The sequence below is a fragment of the Chelonia mydas genome, chromosome 8 (assembly GCF_015237465.2).
Source record: "Chelonia mydas isolate rCheMyd1 chromosome 8, rCheMyd1.pri.v2, whole genome shotgun sequence".
Lineage (NCBI taxonomy): Eukaryota > Metazoa > Chordata > Testudines > Cheloniidae > Chelonia > Chelonia mydas.
This window is the reverse complement of record NC_057854.1, coordinates 10,674,694-10,694,108: the sequence shown is the minus strand read 5'-3', so window position 1 is coordinate 10,694,108 and position 19,415 is coordinate 10,674,694. Positions and strand designations below refer to the sequence as shown.

At 40.9% G+C, this 19,415-nt stretch overlaps 1 protein-coding gene across 2 annotated transcripts in view; it reads right to left on the bottom strand.

Annotated features, from left to right (window-relative positions):
• The window catches only part of TRPC7 (transient receptor potential cation channel subfamily C member 7), a 160,135-nt gene that overhangs the window by 66,949 nt on the left and 73,771 nt on the right, over positions 1-19,415 (bottom strand). For both annotated transcript variants that reach the window (XM_027825838.3, XM_043521216.1), the window contains one exon: positions 15,607-15,789. In XM_027825838.3, coding sequence (XP_027681639.1) covers positions 15,607-15,789 — 183 coding nt within the window. The remainder of the gene's footprint in view (positions 1-15,606; positions 15,790-19,415) is intronic.

The window sequence follows — 19,415 nt, the reverse complement described above, 5'->3', positions numbered from 1 at the left end:
AGGAACTCAGGCCCAGAATCTTCAATGGAAATTAGCAGCCTAAATACCTTGTTCAGCTATGGTGAGAGCACACCTGGAATACCTCCATTCATGCTATAGAAAGATGTACACAAAATAGAGAACATTGAGTGTTGAAAAAAATCATCAAGATGCTTTAGGGGTTGAGTTAAAAGGAATTAGAAGAGTTACATTTGACCACTATATCCTAAGCTTGACAATGACTAAGGAGAGAGCATCTAACAAACATCTCTGAGACTTCATCAAGACCTCCAGCTTAACTTGGGATAACTTTACTTCATATCTCTGATATTTATGAAAACAAACAGGGGAAAATACTTTTTGGCCCTTTTTGTGCAAAGTAGAGAAGCTGAAAAGGGCAGAAAGGCAACTCTATAAAAACTTTTGAAGGTTTCAATTCAGTCCTGCAGCATAGACTCCATTTGTGAAACCTGGTGTTTTATATAAATTCTCCTCTTTGGGGTCTTGGTTCAGGTTGGTGCTTATGCACATTAGAGCTGGTTGAGAAATCAGAATTTCTGCCCCTCAGGAAATTCTGATATTTCTAAATTTGTTTTTGCTTACAAACAGTACAAAAAGTCCAAATACAGAATTTTTTCACAGAATGGACATTTCAGAAAGATTTCAGTTTACAACTCTTTTAACATTCACAAATAGAAATGTTTCATTTTGTTCTGATGAACTGAATCAAAGCATTTTGATTCAGCACCGTGTCCCCCGAGATGCCTCATGGGAGTTGTAAATCAGCTGATTTATGCCTGCCTTCTCTTCTATGGGTCAGGCTTCCCAGCTAGCCTACATCTCCCATGATACACTGTGGTCACATAATTCCCACGATGTACCACATCTGTTCAACCAGAGGGGAGGTCATGAGTCCAGAAACTCCAGAGTTTAAATTGAACTTTCAAAGATAACAAGCTCTAAGATACAACCGCATTTACTCCAATCCCTCAGACAGAGACAAACACCTACAAGATCTCTATCAAGCATTCTTAAAACTACAATACCCACCTGCTGAAGTGAAAAAACAGATTGACAGAGCCAGAAGAGTACCCAGAAGTCACCTACAACAGGACAGGCCCAACAAAGAAAATAACAGAACGCCACTAGCTGTCTCCTTCAGCCCCCAACTAAAACCTCTCCAGCGCATCAAAAATTTACAACCTATCCTGAAAAATGATCCCTCACTCTCACAGATCTTGGGAGACAGACCAGTCCTCATTTACAGACAGCCCCCCAACCTGAAGCAAATACTCTACAGCAACCACACACCACACAACAAAAACACCAACCCAGGAACCTATCCTTCCAACAAAGCCCGATGCCAACTCTGTCCACATATCTATTCAAGTGACACCATCATAGGACCTAATCACATCAGCCACGCCATCAGGGGCTTATTCACCTGCACATTAATGGTTCTAGACTATTCTCAGTGGTAGAAGAGGACAGGACAAGGAGTAATGGTTTCAAGTTGCAGTGGGGGAGGTTTAGGTTGGATATTAGGAAAAACTTTTTCACTAGGAGGGTGGTGAAACACTGGAATGCGTTACCTAGGGAGGTGGTAGAATCTCCTTCCTTGGAAGTTTTTAAGGTCAGGCTTGACAAAGCCTTGGCTGGGATGATTTGATTGGGGATTGGTCCTGCTTTGAGCAGGGGGTTGGACTAGATGACCTCCTGAGGTCCCTTCCAACCCTGATATTCTATGATTCTATGATTCTATGATTCTAAGTACTCCTGTTCTTTTTGCGGATACAGACTAACACAGCTGCTACTGTGAAACCAAAGATAACATTGCATTTCCTGTCCTTTGAGGACTTGTTTTCTGAACTTTAACTGAAAGTTATCACTGGTGTAAATCTGAAGTAACTTCATTGACATCAATGGAGTTAGTCTGGATTGACATCGGTATAACTCTGAGCAGAATTTGGCCTCGAATTTTCTAACATGTCCTATGGATGTAAGTCATTGGCCTCCATGATTCTAAAAATTTTCATAGTCTTGTTCCAACCTCCCACAAAGATGGACTTTGTCTTTCTCTCTGTGTCACCTTACTGCTCCCAATCTTCCTTGCCCCTTCACTTAATCTGGCCACACCTAATGTGAGTTCACTGTGCTCTGCAACCTCTGCTATCTGGAACAGACTTCCAGCAATGCTCCAGCTCCCTGACTCTCCATTTCAAAACTCCATCTGTGAACATATGTTTTCATCATTAGGTCACTTCTTCATTTTTCTCTCCCTTGGCTACAGTGCTTTAACGCTACAACTCTCTCGTTATTTAACTCTGTGAAGCAATTTGTGTGAAAGACATCATACACAATCAAATTGCATCCTCTGTATAAATAAATCAGGGCCTCAGATTATCTTAGCAGTTCCTGAGAGTTGGGCTTCATATACCCTTGAGTACCTGAGCTCCGTGACCAATGCAGTGAAAAAATATAATTTAATGCAACAGCCAACATTCTGTTTGGAGCATCTTCCAAATGTTAATTATTAATAATGCAATTATGAGGAAAAGTTCCTGTACCATCTCTGTATTAAATAGAATTTGCACAGCCATCTGGTGTTCTGTTTAATTCTTATTAATTTTTTCCCCAAATCTAATTTGTATGTCTTGCTGTTAATTAAATTAAATCCTGTGACAGAGACGTGGTCTGGCTTTGTGATGGCCAGGAACCGTACTGCCAACTGGGAAACTGGAGCTGGGCACTCGACATCTGCAATTAAAGGCAGTGAGGTGATGATGCGCCCAGCATCTGGAAAGAAGGGGGATGAATGTCAGCTCCTGCAGAGAGACACCGGCTTTAGAAACTGAAGGAAAATGTTGGCCTTATCAGATCCATACCAACGTTAAAGGATAACAGGGAAAGAGTGTGATAATGAGGACAGAAGAGATAATTGAAAGATACTGCATAGATCTCTAAAGCAGGGGGACTGATTAATAAGTGAAATGGTATTCCAGTGATATAGCAAGACGCAATGTGCATTCCTTCACTGGGACTCATCTACAGGTTGGCTGCAGTTCTGAGCAAGCTCAGCATTAACTCCTGGGCAGAGTACATGTCCTAAGCAAGGATGTCTGAACTGGTACAGAGGAAATAAAAATCTTCCCTGCCTCTGTACCTCCACCCCTATGAACTTTTGCTCCCATTTAGAAATAAATCCATTCATGGGATAACTTTGGTACATCTTTGGTAACTGGGATCAGAACTGTGGGATTGAAATTATTCAGGAAAGTCTGTTTCTGTATTATTTCTGCATACACCATTAAATTAGGCTTGAATAAAGACTGGGAGTGGATGGGTCATTACACAAAGTAAAAACTATTTCCCCATCTAATTTTTCCCCTTACTGTTACTCACACCTTCTTGTCAACTGTTTGAAAAGGGCCATCCTGATTATCACTACAAAAGATTTTTTTTGTCCTGCTGATAATAGCCCACTTTAATCGATTGGTCTCATTATAGTGCATATGGCAACACGCATTTTTTCATGTTCTCTGTGTATATCTATCTATCTTCCTACTGTATTTTCCACTGCATGCGTCCGATGAAGTGGGTTTTAGCCCACGAAAGCTTATGCCCAAATAAATTTGTTAGTCTCTAAGGTGCCACAAGTCCTCCTCGGTTTTTTTGCTGGTACAGACTAACACGGCCACCGCTCAGAAACCTTTATTTATTGTACACACACGATGATTGGATCTGTAGAAGAAAAAATTGGTCCTGAGGAGCTTTCACAGTTAGGGCTGTAGCAAAGGTGGGACTAGATCTAGGTCTCTGTCATGCATTTGTCTTTATTTTTAATTGTATTTGTTTTTTTCTTAACTTACAAAGATGACTTAAGTAACCATGAGATCTGGTATCCTGATCCACTTTTCAGCTTCTGACCATGGAAATACTAAGAAAATAGCAGACTTTGCATTATTATGGCCCCATAAATGGTTTCCTGTGACATAAAAAAAAAAAAACCCACCAAAAAAGCAATTCCCCCCCCCCCCCAAACTAAACACCCTCTCCCCCAACACACACAACTTAAATACAAATACCAAGATATTAATGTGTGTTTACACTCCAGGAGCCTTAAAATTCTAATTCCAATAGAAAAAGATTATGTTCCTTGAAAATGGAGGACAGATTCATTCACCACTTGCACACAGTGATGGCTTCTCCGGCCTCACCCCTCATCTAGCGTCTCCAGAGACACGATGCAGCTTGCCCTTCTGTACCCATCCATCCAACGTCCTGTACAGCAGAACTATACCAGTTCCTTTGCAGCAGGGTTCTCCACCGCTAGAGTGGAAAGGGCTTATTTTCCCACTGTGCATACTAACACTAATCATAGTCTAAGAACAGTCATAGTAGGTAAGAGCAATGGTCCATCTAGCCCAGTATCCTGTCTTCTGACAGTGGCCTGTGCCAGATACTTCAGAGGGAGTGAACAGAACAGGGCAATTTATAGAGTGATCCATCCCCTGTCGTCCAGTCCCAGCCTTGTGCTAATTAATATCATCACGAGAGTCTTTTGATACACCAGTCAAAGGTGTCAAACCTTCTTGGAAGGTTTCCAGCACTTACGCAATACCTAGGTTTTTGCATGATGTTTTCTCTACTCCAGCAGCTTGATTATTTCACTACTTGACAAAATATTGGGATTGTAATTTTCAGAATGATTCTCAGGAAATGACAAATGAGGTGACAAAATGTGCAACCAGCTAAATAATTTGAAGAGTCAGGGTGACTCTGGGAACTTTGAATGAAGAGTGTACAATTATAAACATGTGATAACTATTGGGGCACTTGTGTTAGTTCCTCTGGGATAGGCAGAGTTTGAAAAGAATTATAGTCTCAGTTAGAGTTTTAAAGATCAGTTTATAGCAATCAGCCTTGGTAACTGGTGTCATTTTATCTTCCTTCTGGCTGTAAAGTATGTATGGAACAGAGCTTTTAATTCCATGATTACCTTCTATATTGGGCATTTCATTATACTGTAGAAAGTTAAACTGTCATGTTTTGTTGCCAACGTTACTGAAGTAGTTGGCTCTCTTTTCATTTAAAAAAAAAAAAGAGAACCACTTTAAAAAACATTAAGTTCGGCACTTCTGATGCTTTGCCAGAACTGCTTTCCAAGATTCAACTTGAGAGTCTGAAAGTACTAATAAAAACCCAAGATACTGATCAATAAAACTGCCTGCTTTTAACTGAACCATGAATTGCTTATTGGAGTAATAAATGAGTGAAGTTAATAGAGGCTTTTTGTGCAAATTATCAACAAATATCAAAGAAAAATTGATTTACAGCTCACTGAACCAAAAATTGAACCAAAGCTCACTGAACTCAGCAGACAGATTCCCATTGATGTCAATGGACTTTGGAGCAGGTCCTTGAACTGGTCTTAGAAAATGGAGATACCAAGAACATGGCCCCATTTCTGGTTACACCTTATTAGGGAGCACAACAGGAAAGAAAATTTAAGATTAAGAAGATACTGTATCAGAACTAAAATGAGCTTTATGAGCTTTTAAACTGTGTGTGTAGGATTAATGTTTCCTTATACTGTAATATCCCTGATCCAAGGGAAGGAGGAAAGATGACAGAGCTGCTTTTAAAACTCTCGAAGTGTTTGATTTGGTGACCTCATTTAACAGTGCCTGCTTCTTTTACAGTAGCCTGGTGGACAAGAGTAAAATGTTGCTTCTCAGCCTCCATTTCAAAACAGTATTATTTCCTTCTCTTTCACTCCTTGTGGTGCACTGTCTGATGGCCGTCAAGGGGACTGATCATTTAGCAGCTGTGAAATTAAGGAAATGCGCAAATTTTTAATAGCTCATTTTTCTGAGTTGGTGGCTGCAATGTAAGAGGGACTATGAATATGGTTAATGAGTGGAAAAGAATAAAAGGGGGAAGATTGAAGAAATATGTCTAAAGGCCTGGCAGAGACCCTTAACCCCATTAGATAATCCTGCCTTAGCGCGGGGTCCCTTGCCATCTCTCTCAGACTGTGGAAAGGATAAGATAGCAAAATATTGCCAGAGGCATCCGCTGAAAAACTAAAATCACGACCACTAAATAAAGATTGGCAAAATAAATTATGCTGTGAGAACTTCCATCAAGGAAAGCCTACCTTAGGCAGTTAGATCGCTAATAGGAAGACATGAATCCAGAAGCAGAATGGTAGAAGGAGATAGAATATCAAATACTCATTAAAACTTGTGGCACCTTAGAGACTAACCAGTTTATTTGAGCATGAGCTTTCGTGAGCTACAGCTCACTTCATCGGATGCATAGCATATCGTGGAAACTGCAGAAGACATTATATACACACAGAGACCATGAAACAAAACTTCCTCCCACCTCACTCCCCCGCTGGCAACAGCTTATCTAAAGTGATCCTCAAGTAGAGCCATTTCCAGCACAAATCCAGGTTTTCTCACCCTTCCCCCCCCCCCCCACACACACACATACAAACTCACTCTCCTGCTGGCAACAGCCCATCCCCCTTTGAAACCCCTCTTTATAATGCGCATGATAATCAAGGTGGGTCACCTCCAGCACTAATCCAGGTTTTCTCACCCCCCCCACACCCCCCCCTTTTCCAAAAATCACACACACAAACTCATTCTCCTGCTGAATGAGTTTGTGTGTGTGGTTTTTGGAAAAGGGGGGGGTGTGGGGGGGGGTGAGAAAACCTGGATTAGTGCTGGAGGTGACCCACCTTGATTATCATGCGCATTATAAAGAGGGGTTTCAAAGGGGGATGGGCTGTTGCCAGCAGGAGAGTGAGTTTGTATGTGTGTGTGTGTGGGGGGGGGGGAAGGGTGAGAAAACCTGGATTTGTGCTGGAAATGGCTCTACTTGAGGATCACTTTAGATAAGCTGTTGCCAGCGGGGGAGTGAGGTGGGAGGAAGTTTTGTTTCATGGTCTCTGTGTGTATATAATGTCTTCTGCAGTTTCCACGATATGCTATGCATCCGATGAAGTGAGCTGTAGCTCACGAAAGCTCATGCTCAAATAAACTGGTTAGTCTCTAAGGTGCCACAAGTACTCCTTTTCTTTTTACGAATACAGACTAACACGGCTGTTACTCTGAAACCTGTCATTAAAACTTTGAATCCAAATGAGTGTTCATCATTGAAACTCCAACTTGATGAAAAACTATAATATTTCATATATATTTTAATTACAGCCGTCAATCACTAGCCCCTAAATGGGTGACTTAGTTACTAAGATCCTTCTTGACATCCACTGAAACAACATAATATAGAATATTTCAGGCTCTGTCCTATCTAAGTGCAATTATGTCAGAATACCTTTATTTCTCTCTACCACTTACATCTTCGTGGGCTGAAGAATGCAAAAACCAACAGAGCAAATTTCAGGCTACTAATAATAACAGGACAGACCCTCAACTGGAGTAAATCAGTGCAGCTTCATTAAAAAGCAATCTTATAAAATGTACCCAAAATAACATTTGGTCTAAAAAGAGCAAAAACGAATGGGAATTCAGTGAATGATTTGGCCCAGAAAGTTGGAAGCAGAAAGCCAAGTGGGAGCTGGGAAGGACAGTTCTGTAGTAGCGGATAGAATGCCGAGGCAGCTGCTGGCATGGGTAGGGGATGTGAATACGGAATTTGCCAGCAGCAGTGCCATTCCCAGACAGCCTAATATTGCTGAAATATCATTCTGCACCTTGAGAGCAGGGATTTCCCTTCACCCAAGTACACACCAGGGCATCTCAGCCCCAGGGTGCAGTCCAAAGCTGGAAACTTGAGCAGCAGCGTAGTGCATTTCGGGTTCCAATGCTGCAGGGTTGCAGTGTAGGTAGTGCTCACCCAGCCATAACTCGGAAGACATTTGCACGTGGAATTTGCCAGAGGCAGGGAGGACTGTCATACATAAATCAGCCTGATGGCTAGACTTCCCCATTTGCGGGTTTGATGCTTCAGGTGGGGGATGGAGGTCAAGCAGCATTCCTTCACAGAGCTGTCTTTTACGTTTTGAGGGCCAGATGCCGATCTCAATTTCACCTATATAAATATTGTGTAATTTCACCGGTTTTGATCATGGTACTCTGATGTAAATCAGAGTAACGAGATCCAGAATCCATCCATAAAAAAACAAACAAACAGACAAAAAAACCCATTCACACAATATATGATTTCCTTAAGTTGGAAATAAGTTTCAAAGTGAAAGTTTATATACACACACGTCAAATGCCTTTATACCTCAAAATCTCTTTCCACTGAAGGAAGTCATTACTAGTGTATTTTCATCACTACGTTTTTCTATCGAGATTGTTCATCCATTTAGCAATAGAGTGTATGATAAATATCAACCTACCACCATAAATCACTGCCAATAATGAAAGAGCCCATTATTAAATATTTGTTCTCCAAGTAGGTACTTATAGACTGTAATAAAGTTGACCCCTAACCTTTTCTTTGTTAAGCTAAATAGACTCAATGAGCACAATCTATCACTATAAGGCAGGTTTTCTAATCATTCTCATGGCTCTTCTTTGAAAACCCTCTCAAAATTTTTCCACATCCTTCTTGAATTTTGGACACCAGAACTGCACAGAATATTCCAGCAGCAGCCTCACCAGTGGCAAAAACAGAGGTAAAACAACCTCTCTACTGCTACGCACGATTCCTCTTATTATTCATCCATTAGCCCTTTTGTCCACAGCGTCACACTGGAAGCTCATGTCCAGCTGATTATCCACCATGACCCCAAATCTTTTTCAGTCACCGCTTCCCAGGATAGAGTCCCCCATCCTGTAAGCATGGCCTACATTCTTTGTTCCCTGATGTAGTTAGCCTTACTAACACGCATATTGTTTGCTTATGCGCAGCTTAAGAGTGATCCAAACCCCTCTCTATCAATGGCCTGTTCTCTTCATTATTTACCACACCCCCAATTTGTGTGCCATCTGTAAACTTTATAAGTGATGATTTTATGTTTTCTTCCAGATCAATGTTAAATAGTATACGGTCAAACATTAATCCCTGCGGGACTCTACTGGAAACACACCAGCTCAATGAGGATTCCTTGTTTACAATTACGTTTTGAGACCTGTCAGTTGGCCATCTTTTCATCTGTTTAATGTGTGCCATATTCATTGTATTGTTTTACTTTTTTTAATCACAATGTTGTGCAGGACCAAGTCAAACCCCTTTCAGAAGTCTTAGTATATTATGCCAACACTATTACTTTTATCAACAAAACTTACAATCCCATAAAAAAGATATCAAGTTAGTCTAACAGGATCTACTTTTCATAAATCCTTGATGATTGGCATTAATTGTATTACCCTTCTTTAATTCTTTATTAATTGAGTCCAGGATCAGCTGCTCTCTAGCCTGCCTAGGATCACTATCAGAATATATACAATAGAAATATGGAGAGAGAAATATAGAAAAGAACAGACTGCGAAATGTTACACAGAGAACCAACACAAGATTTACTGAAGACGGTATTCATATGTTATGTAATTGATCTAGTAGATAAAATAAATGATGCCCAAAGGGTTCCTCTGCTCTAAAAAGGGATGATGAGTTTTGAAGAATATATTTTGTAACAGAAGGAGAAAATACGCTGTTGATCTCAACTGCATACGACAAAGCAGAACACAGGTTTTTGGATTCATCGGATGCTGCAGAACTGGCAAGTCCATAGGGAAGCTGTGGGCATGCATCATGAAACAATGCACTCGCTAGAGATGAGCCTATGAAAACGAGCTGGCCAAAGAGCCGATGGAACAGGCATACTGAAGGCAGTGCAATGATTGACACGGCAGGTCAGCTACATCTTGTCAGACCCACAGTTTCAAAGTTCTCTGTACCTAAGAGATGAGTACAGTACTTGTGAGAAGGAACAGAGAATGAAAGCAGAGAATGAAAGTGCAGAGGACTCGATGTGCTCAGCAAAAGCGTCCGGAGTTCTCAAAAGCGTCGCAGTAGCTATTGCCTTGTTAGTCTTCTAGGGATCATTCTTTGATGATCCAGTACAAGGGTATTTCAGACTAGTCAGCCTTCTAAAGGGACACCAGGGCAAATTCGGTTCTGAGTTACAACTGTACAAGCCCACAGAAGTCAATGAGCTGGCACCTGTTCAAGGCACAGAATTTGGCCCAATTTGTTTAAGGGAGTTCAACTGGGGATGGCTGGAGTCTTGATACTAAGCTCCGAGTATGGGACAGTGCATAGCTGCACCAGCCTGGGAAGAATAATTTGTCCAGCTCCTTTCTGTTATACAGACTAGCTCCACACCATTTGTTCCTGTATGAAAGCATTTAAATTAAGAGTTAAGTTTCTCTTTAATTAATTGCTTCCATAACAGGACAGCGGAAGAGGGAGACCGAAGTAAGCAGGTGGTATGGGGAGGAGATAGCAGATGTTAGCTGGAGGCAGCAGTAAGCAGGTGGTGGGGGAAGGAGGTAGCAGATGTTAGCTGGAAAATTTGGAACAACTCTTTAAGCCCAGTTATAGGAGCCCAATTTCCATCAAAGCACATTGTTGAAATCATTCATCTGCACCTCCCAGACCCAGTATTTGCCAGAACCAAATTTTCCATTCAGAGCATGCTTCCATAAAGCAGAACATCTTAAATATTTTTCTAAAACTAACCCACTTCCTTCTCTCTTTTGCTGCTTTTAAAATATATTCTTTATGCTCAGACGACCAATTTTGATTATCCCCTTTCATACATCCTATCTGTTCCGCTAATTAAGTTATCTTACTGTAACATCAATGCAGAAGAAGTTACCTTTAAAAATGTGACCTGATCAAATGAGTGATTGAACGTTGGCACTTACTTTTGGAAAAGTGGAAGAAGAGGTCCTAGAATATCTTTTTAATATTGATTTATTTTTCTATACATTAATGAAGCAGAGCTAGGGGAGAGACATAGCTAACTCTTGCACACTCTGCTTCAACAGAGTGGGTGGGATTGATGCAGTGTCTATTTCAAAATTAGTTTGCTGTGATCAATAAAACACTTAACTCTTGAATGAATTTGGCCGGTATAATCAGAAAGGAACAACAGCTCCAAGAAACCAGGGTTATAAGAACATAAGAACAGCCATACTGGGTCAGACCAAAAGGTCCATCTAACTAACTATCCTATCTTCTGACAGTGGCCAATTCCAGGTGCCCCAGAAGGAACGAACAGAACAGGTATCATCAAATGATCCATCCCCTGTTGCCCATTCCCAGCTTCTGGCAAACAAAGGCTGAGGACACCATCTCTGCACATCCTAACTAATAGCCATTGATGGACTTATCCTCCATGAACTTATCTAGGTCTTTTTGAACCCTGTGATAGTCTTGGCCTTCACAACATCCTCTGGCAAGGAGTTGCACGGGTTGACTGTGCGTTGTGTGAAAAGATACTTCCTTTTGTTTGTTTTAAACCTGCTGCCTATTAATTTCATTTGGTGACCCCTAGTTCCTGTGTTATGAGAAGGAGTAAATAGCACTTCCTTGTTTACTTTCTCCATCCCAGTCATGATTTTATAGACCTCTATTATATCCCCCTTTAGTCATCTCTTTTCCAGTCTGAAAAGTCCCAGTCTTATTAATCTCTCCTCATACGGAAGCTGTCCCATACCCCTAATCATTTTTGTTGCCCTTTTCTGAACCTTTTCCAATTCCAATACATTTTTTTTGAGATGTGGCGACCACATGCAGTATTTGAGATGTGGGCGTACCATGGAGTTATATAGAGGCAATATGATATTTATATAGAGGCAATATGATATTTTCTGTTTTATTATCCATCCTTTTCTTAATGATTCCCAAGATTCTGTTCACTTTGACTGCCACTGCATCCGATGAAGTGAGTTGTAGATCATGAAAGCTTATGCTCAAATAAATTTGTTAGTCTCTAAGGTGCCACAAGTCCTCCTTTTCTTTTTGTGGATACAGACTAACACGGCTGCTACTCTGAAAACTGCACATTGAGTGGATGTTTTCAGAGAACTATCCACAATGACTCCAGATCTCTTTCTTGAGGTTAAATGACACAGGAGTATTTTAGCCTGATCAGCATTTGCTAAAAGGCCTTAAGTCTAACTTCTGGATATTCAGTCAAAAAAAATGAGAAAATACTTTCTCATGAATTAAATTTATTTCCTGCCACATCAGCACTCATTCTCTCAATGGTATTAGAGAGGGATTTTCAAAAGCATTCTGTGTCAGCCTAACTGCTTTCACTGAAGCCTATAAGAGTTTTGCTTATGACTTCAAAGGGAACATTGTCTTGAATAGGAGTGGAGTTAGGGAAACCCTTAGTTACTTGATTTCTTTTTTACTGCTCATGAAATGTGACAGATTGAGAGCCCTGAAGACTGACATCCTCTCTTTATCCAAAGAATACATACACAGACTTCTCCATATTGTACCATTCATGGTTCTCAGTCCTTTCCTGGAGGGTGAACCTCGAGGATGAGTATGGAATTATGGGTACATCAACAATTCCACTGGCAGTAGCTACTGCGTAAGCACTAGTGCAGACAGTCTCATGAAAACCATGACCCGATTCCTGACTCAAATGGTGTTTACACCATTGCTGATCTCAGTGTTGCTGCATCATTGCTGGAAAATGGCATATGTAGACTGTCAGGAATGCCAATTTTAGTATGTGGGAATATATAATTTAGGACCGTGTGTGAGAGAGAACCAACACCTTCAGATCCATTGTCAAAATACACCTCTTTCACAATGTGTACACCCCTTCAGATTTGCATTATTACCTGCCCATTAATCTGCCAGTTTCAGATTGTGTCAGGGTAGCGCGGTTCAGAAATTTTCCAGCAGAACATTTTTTTCAATCGGAGAATGCCGATTTCTTGAAATAGAAACATTCAATGGGAAAGTGTTGATTTCAATGACATTTTGATGGAAACCAAGCAGGTTTCCGACAGCTTGCCCATGTCCCCAGAAGTCCTGAGATCCTTGACTCCCAAATTCCCCAGTAGCTTTCCAGGCAATTGGCAAACCCACCAGGGAGGTTGCTGAGGACCCCAGGCTACCAGGCTTCTTGAGTCCTTGACAGTCCATTTGACTGGGAAACTTGGGCCCCCAAACCGTCATTGGGGAAGTCCAGGTTCTCCAGTAGCCTACTGTGTGAAATGGTGGGGTGCTTGGAATCCAGGAAGCTGACTGAAATTGACATAATTCTTGTTAGCTTCCCTACAGCTGAATAGCAGCCATAAAACTGATCAGACAGTTGTTAATTTCACTCAGCAGCTCCTAGCTGTGAGCAATAGCAGGGGTAGGGTATTGGGGTTTCCATTTTTTGTTGAGGGGGATCTTCTATAGGTAATCCCAGTACCTGCCTACTTGGCAGGGTAGAGGGGAGCTTGGTCACTCATGCTCCATGGCTCCTGTGGCTCCCAGGCTTTTGGCTCTTTGGCAGCCTGTTAGCAGGGGATCTCGGGGAACATTTTACAAACAGTGAAACATGCCTGCCAGGGGAACATTTCAATTGCCCAAAACAGACTATTATGGAATTCAGGTTCTGTGAAGGTTTCAGAGTAGCAGCTGTGTTAGTCTGTATCCGCAAAAAGAAAAGGAGTACTTGTGTCACCTTAGAGACTAACAAATTTATTTGAGCATAAGCTTTTGTGAGCTACAGCTCACTTCATCGGATGCATGCAGTGGAAAATACAGTGGAGAGATTTTATATACACAGAGAACACAAATCAACGGGTGTTACCATACACACTGTAACAAGAGTGATCAGGTAAGGTGAGCTAGCTGTTACCAGCAGGAGAGCGGGGGAGGGAGGGACCTTTTGTACCGATAACCAAGGTGGGCCATTTCCAGCAGTTGACAAGAACATCTGAGGAACAGTAGGGGGGGTGGAAAATAAACATGCCAAAATAGTTTTACTTTGTGTAATGACAGATCCACTCCCAGTCTTTATTCAAGCCTAAGTTAATTGTATCCAATTTGCAAATTAATTCCAATTCAGCAGTCTCTCGTTGGAGTCTGTTTTTGAAGTTTTTTTGTTGAAGAATTGCAACTTTTAGGTCTGTAATGGAGTGACCAGAGAGATTGAAGTGTTCTCCAACTTGTTTTTGAACGTTATAATTCTTGACGTCTGATTTGTGTCCATTTATTCTTTTACGTAGAGATTGTCCAGTTTGGCCAATGTACATGGCAGAGGAGGATTGCTGGCACATGATGGCATATATCACATTGGTAGATGTGCAGGTGAACGAGCCTCTGATAGTGTGGCTGATGTGATTAGGCCCTATGATGGTGTCCCCTGAATAGATATGTGGACACAGTTGGCAACGGGCTTTGTTGCAAGGATAGGTTCCTGGGTTAGTGTTTTTGTTGTGTGGTGTGTGGTTGCTGTGAAGAATGTCAAGGTTTTGTCTTTTTGTCCTGATGTGGGCCAATTCCCCCCCGCCCCCCCAAAAAACTAAATTTTTTTTGAGGATTTGGAATTCTGTTTTCTCACCAGCTCTAGTCAGGAGCCTTTTTCTCCTACATAAATGCTAAGTGTGGGGCATGCTTATTCTGTGGTCCTACATAACGAGTGGGGTTGTTTTTTTTCAAACTACCTAAGTGACTTCAGAGCATAGGTCCCATTGACTTTCATGAGGCATGGATTAGAGCTCTCTGGCTGAAGCTCAGTCTGGATAAGACCGAAAGTGATGCCTGAAAGTTTGCAAAACAACCGGGGGATCTTATGAGGCTGGTATCTCCCTCTAAGCGTATGTCTACTCAGCAAAAAACGACCCAGTGCAGCAAGTCTCGGGTCAACTATGGCTTGTGCTGAGGGGCTAAAAATTGCAGTGTAGATGTTTGAGCTCAGGCCAGAGCCTGGGCTCTGAAACGTGGTGGGGGGTTGGGGGGAAGGTGTTGGAGTCTAGGCCCCAGCCCAAGCCTCCATGTCTATACTGCTATTTTTAGCTCTGCAGTGTGAGACCTGAGAGTGCTAAGACCTGGGCTATAAGACTCACTGCCATGAGGGGATTTTTTTTGTGCTGTGTAGATGTATCCCTTAGACTGAGGGTGTGCTCCCGACATTCGTTAGTGGGTTTGCAATCTGGGGGTTGTATTGAACCCCCAGCTACTCTTCCATAAGACATGCTTTCAAGCTCACACAGAGCTCTTCAGGTCTTATCTCTCTCACCAACATAAGATGGTCCAATAAGAGATATTACTTCGCCCACCTTGTCTCTCCAATATCCTGGCACTCACATGGTTACAACAACACCGCATATTGCAATGGCGGTGACTTGTGACCGCGACCAAACTTTTCCACATTCGCACTTGTGTAACCTACCCTAGAGATGAGAGGCCCCTATACAATTTTACCAATCCCTTGATCCATCCAACCTTCCTTTTAACATTGTAAAAGCACCACCATATCCATAATAATTAACAGTTTAACGGTAACATCTTCCATATTAAAATGTGCAACCACCCTGCACATAAAGCCATAGAAAAGCTAAATTACAAGGGTTAACCCTGGGCTCACTGAAAGGAACGGGTGTTTTACCATTGATTTCAATGGAAGCAGAATCTGGCTTGTAAAATGTAGTGACAAGGCAACTAAAAGAAAAATCTTACCTTTTTGACCTCATATTTAATGGCAAGTTTAATTCTGCTCAGGCTTGGGCGGTGATGCTCAGGCCACACTTTTATGTTCACATCTCCATTTAGAATAGCCTCCACTTCTTCTGTATCCCTGCAGAGATCCAGTACACCCACAACAAAATCCTTGCATTGCATAGATAACTTCCTGTAATCATTCTAATGAAACAAAGAGAAACAAAAGTTATTTATGGTTGTGACCTGAAAACACATGTTTTTAAAAGAACTCCAGTTCTGGCTGAAGTTCAGGATTTATCCATGTAAAACCTTTTGCTGGCTGGAGGCTGAAGCTGTGAGGTTTGAGTTGGGGCATATTTACGTTTTCACAAGTATTAGTGAATTTCTTCCATAATAAATTAGTACCATCTCCATCAGTTAATGTTGCTTTTTATGGCAAAAGGGCAAAACTCTGTTCATATAGGTCAGGTAGTATGGTGATATGGGCAATATGAATGATAGACAGACAATCATTAGTTTTCACAAATTTGCCCCCAGATTTTGGCACTCCTCCCCTCTTTTTAAGGTGAAAGGACAACTCTACTGTCCTGGAGGGTAGTTTTCATTTTCACCCTTGATTTTAAGTGAACACAAACAATATTTTGCTTTGGCAAAATTCCACATATAATTTGTTTCCTTCCCTCTAGTCCACATCATATCCCCAGGAGAGCAAAAAGTACTTCCCCCATGGCTCCGCTATTAATCAATTTAGAAATTATACAAAAAGTAAATGCAGTTTGAAAATATTTTATTAAACGGATAAATCTGGCTTTAGGAATGTCCAGCCCACATGATTTATTTACATATACTGACACCAAAATGTGTTAAGACACAAATGTATTCAGTGAATTCAATGTAATTCAGTTGAATTACAACAAAAACTCCCATCTCTTTTGTGTTCTTTAATTACATTTCTTAGGTTATTTCTCCACAAAGTACAGAGGAGATTCTTAATTCCATTTCAACCAGATTATTGGGTACTAAGATATAATCAGTCCCAAGAGAGCCTTCAATGCAACATGTATACCCCCAAATTAAAAAAAAAAGTAAGAGAACCAAAAAGTGCCACCATGGTTAAACAAAGTACAAGAAGTAGTGAGAGGCAAAAAGGCATCCTTTAAAAAGTGGAAGTTAAATCCTAGTGAGGAAAATAGAAAGGAGCATAAACTCTGGCAAATGAAGTGTAAAATATAATTAGGAAGGCCAAAAAAGAATGTGATGAACAGCTAGCCAAAGACACAAAATGTAATAGCAAAAAAAAAAAAAAAAATTTTAAGCACACCAGAACCAGGAAGCCTGCTAAACAACCAGTGGGGCCACTGGACAATTGAGATGCTAAAGGAGCACTCAAGGACGATAAGGCCATTGCGCAGAAACTAAATGAATTCTTTGCATTGGTCTTCATGGCTGAGGCTGTGAGGAAGATTCCCAAACCTGAGTCATTCTTTTTAAGTGACAAATCTGAGGAACTGTCCCAGATTGAGGTGTCTTTTAGAGGATGTTTTGGAACAAATTGATAACCTAAACAGTAATAAGTCACCAGGACCAGATGATATTCACTCAAGAGTTCTGAAGGAACTCAAATGTGAAATTGAAGGACTACTAACTGTGGTTTGTAACCTATCATTTAAATCACTTCAGTACTAAATGCCTGGAGGATAGCTAACGTGATGCTAATATTTAAAAAGGGGTCCAGAGGTGATCCCGGCAACTACAGGCCGGTAAGCCCGACTTCAGTACCAGGCAAACAGGTTGAAACTATAGTAAAGAACAAAACTGTCAGACACATAGATGAACACAATTTGTTGGGGAAGAGTCAACATGGTTTTTGCAAAGGGAAATCATGCCTCACCAATCTACTAGAATTCTTTGAAGGGGTCATCAAGCACGTGGACAAGGGGGATCCAGTGGATATAGTGTACTTAGATTTTCAAAAAGCCTTTGACAAGGTCCCTCACACCAAAGGCTCTTAAGCAAAGTAAGCTGTCATGGCATAAGAGGGAAGGTCCTCTCATAGATCGGTAACTGGTTAAAAGATAGGAAACTAAGGGTAGGAATAAATGGTCAGTTTTAAGAATGGAGAGAGGTAAATAGTGGTGTCCCCTAGGGGTCTGTATGGAGACCAGTACTTTTCAACATATTCATAAATGATCTGAGAAAAGGGGTAAACAGTGAGGTGGCAAAATTTGAAGATGATACAAAACTACTCAAGATAGTTAAGTCCAAAACAGACTGCGAAGAGTTACAAAGGGATCTCACAAAACTGGGTGACTGGGCAACAAAATGGCAGATGAAATTCAATGTTGATAAATGCAAAGTAACATAACTGGAAAACATAATCCCAGCTATACATATAAAATGATGGGGTCTAAATTAGCTGTTACCGCTCAAGAAAGAGATCTTGGAGTCATTGTGGAGAGTTCTCTTAAAAGACCCACTCAGTGTGCAGCAGCAGTTCAAAAAGCAAACAGAATGTTGGGAATCATTAAGAAAGGGATAGATAAGACAGAAAATATCATATTGCCTCTATATAAATCCATGGTATGCCCACATCTTTAATACTGCATGCAGATATGGTCACCCCATCTCAAAAAAGATATATTGGACTTGGAAAAGGTTCAGAAAAGGGCAACAACAATTATTAGGGGTATGGAACAGCTTCTGTATGAGAAGAGATTAATAAGATTGAGACTTTTCAGCTTGCAGAAGAGACGACTAACAGGGGAATATGATAGAAGTCTATAAAATCATGATTGGTGTGGAGAAAGTAAACAAGGAAGTGTTATTTACTCCTTCTCATAACACAGGAACGAGGGGTCACCAAATGAAATTAATAAGCAGCAGGTTAAAAACAAAAGGAATTATTTTTTTCACACAAAGCACAGTCAACCTGTGGAACTCCTTGCTAGAGGATGTTGTGAAGGCCAAGACTATAACAGGGTTCAAAAAAGAACTAGATAAGTTCATGGAGGATAGGTCCATCAATGGCTATTAGCTAGGATGTACAGAGATGGTGTCATCAGCCTCTGTTTTCCAAAAGCTGGGAATAGGTGAAAGGGGATAGATCACTTGATAATTGGCTGTTCTGTTCATTCCCCATGGGGCACCTGGCACTGGCCCCTTTTGGAAGACAGGATACTGGGCTACATGGACCTTTGGTCTGGCCCAGGATGGCCGTTCTTATGTTCAAACATGTTTGTTGAAATACTACTCCAGGAAACATGGCTCCAGAAACTCAGCATGAATCCCTATGAAGTAATTTCACCTCACCACCAGATTTAGGCTGTGCTTGTGAGGATAGGGGTGAAATTTAGTTAACTTGGTAAGAATCATTTCACTGAAAGCCCTTATTCTAAATCAAGCAGTAATTGATTTACACATGGTGGGAGAAGAAAAAAGAAAAAGAAACGACTACCATTGAAACTGACCAAATGCAATTAAAACCAAACAAGATTAAGGCTGCTGTTAACACAATAACAAAACCATGCATAGACCCAAAGCAACAAATACAAATAGATACAAGCTCTTACAGCCTCAAGAGATCTTTTCAAATTAGTTTTGATGAATTAATTCAATTCAGTTGCTCACCTAATTAAGCAATCAACCTAAAACTAAGATAGCATTTCATCAAAGACAGGTTTAACTAAGAATCGCTTGGTGTTGTATTCCTGCATTTTCTAAATTATTGTATCTAACATTCAGACATAAGATGTTGCAGTACCATAACATCTCTTAGCCTAAGATCTCAAAGCGCTGTACAAACATTATTTAAGAAGCACATCAACCTG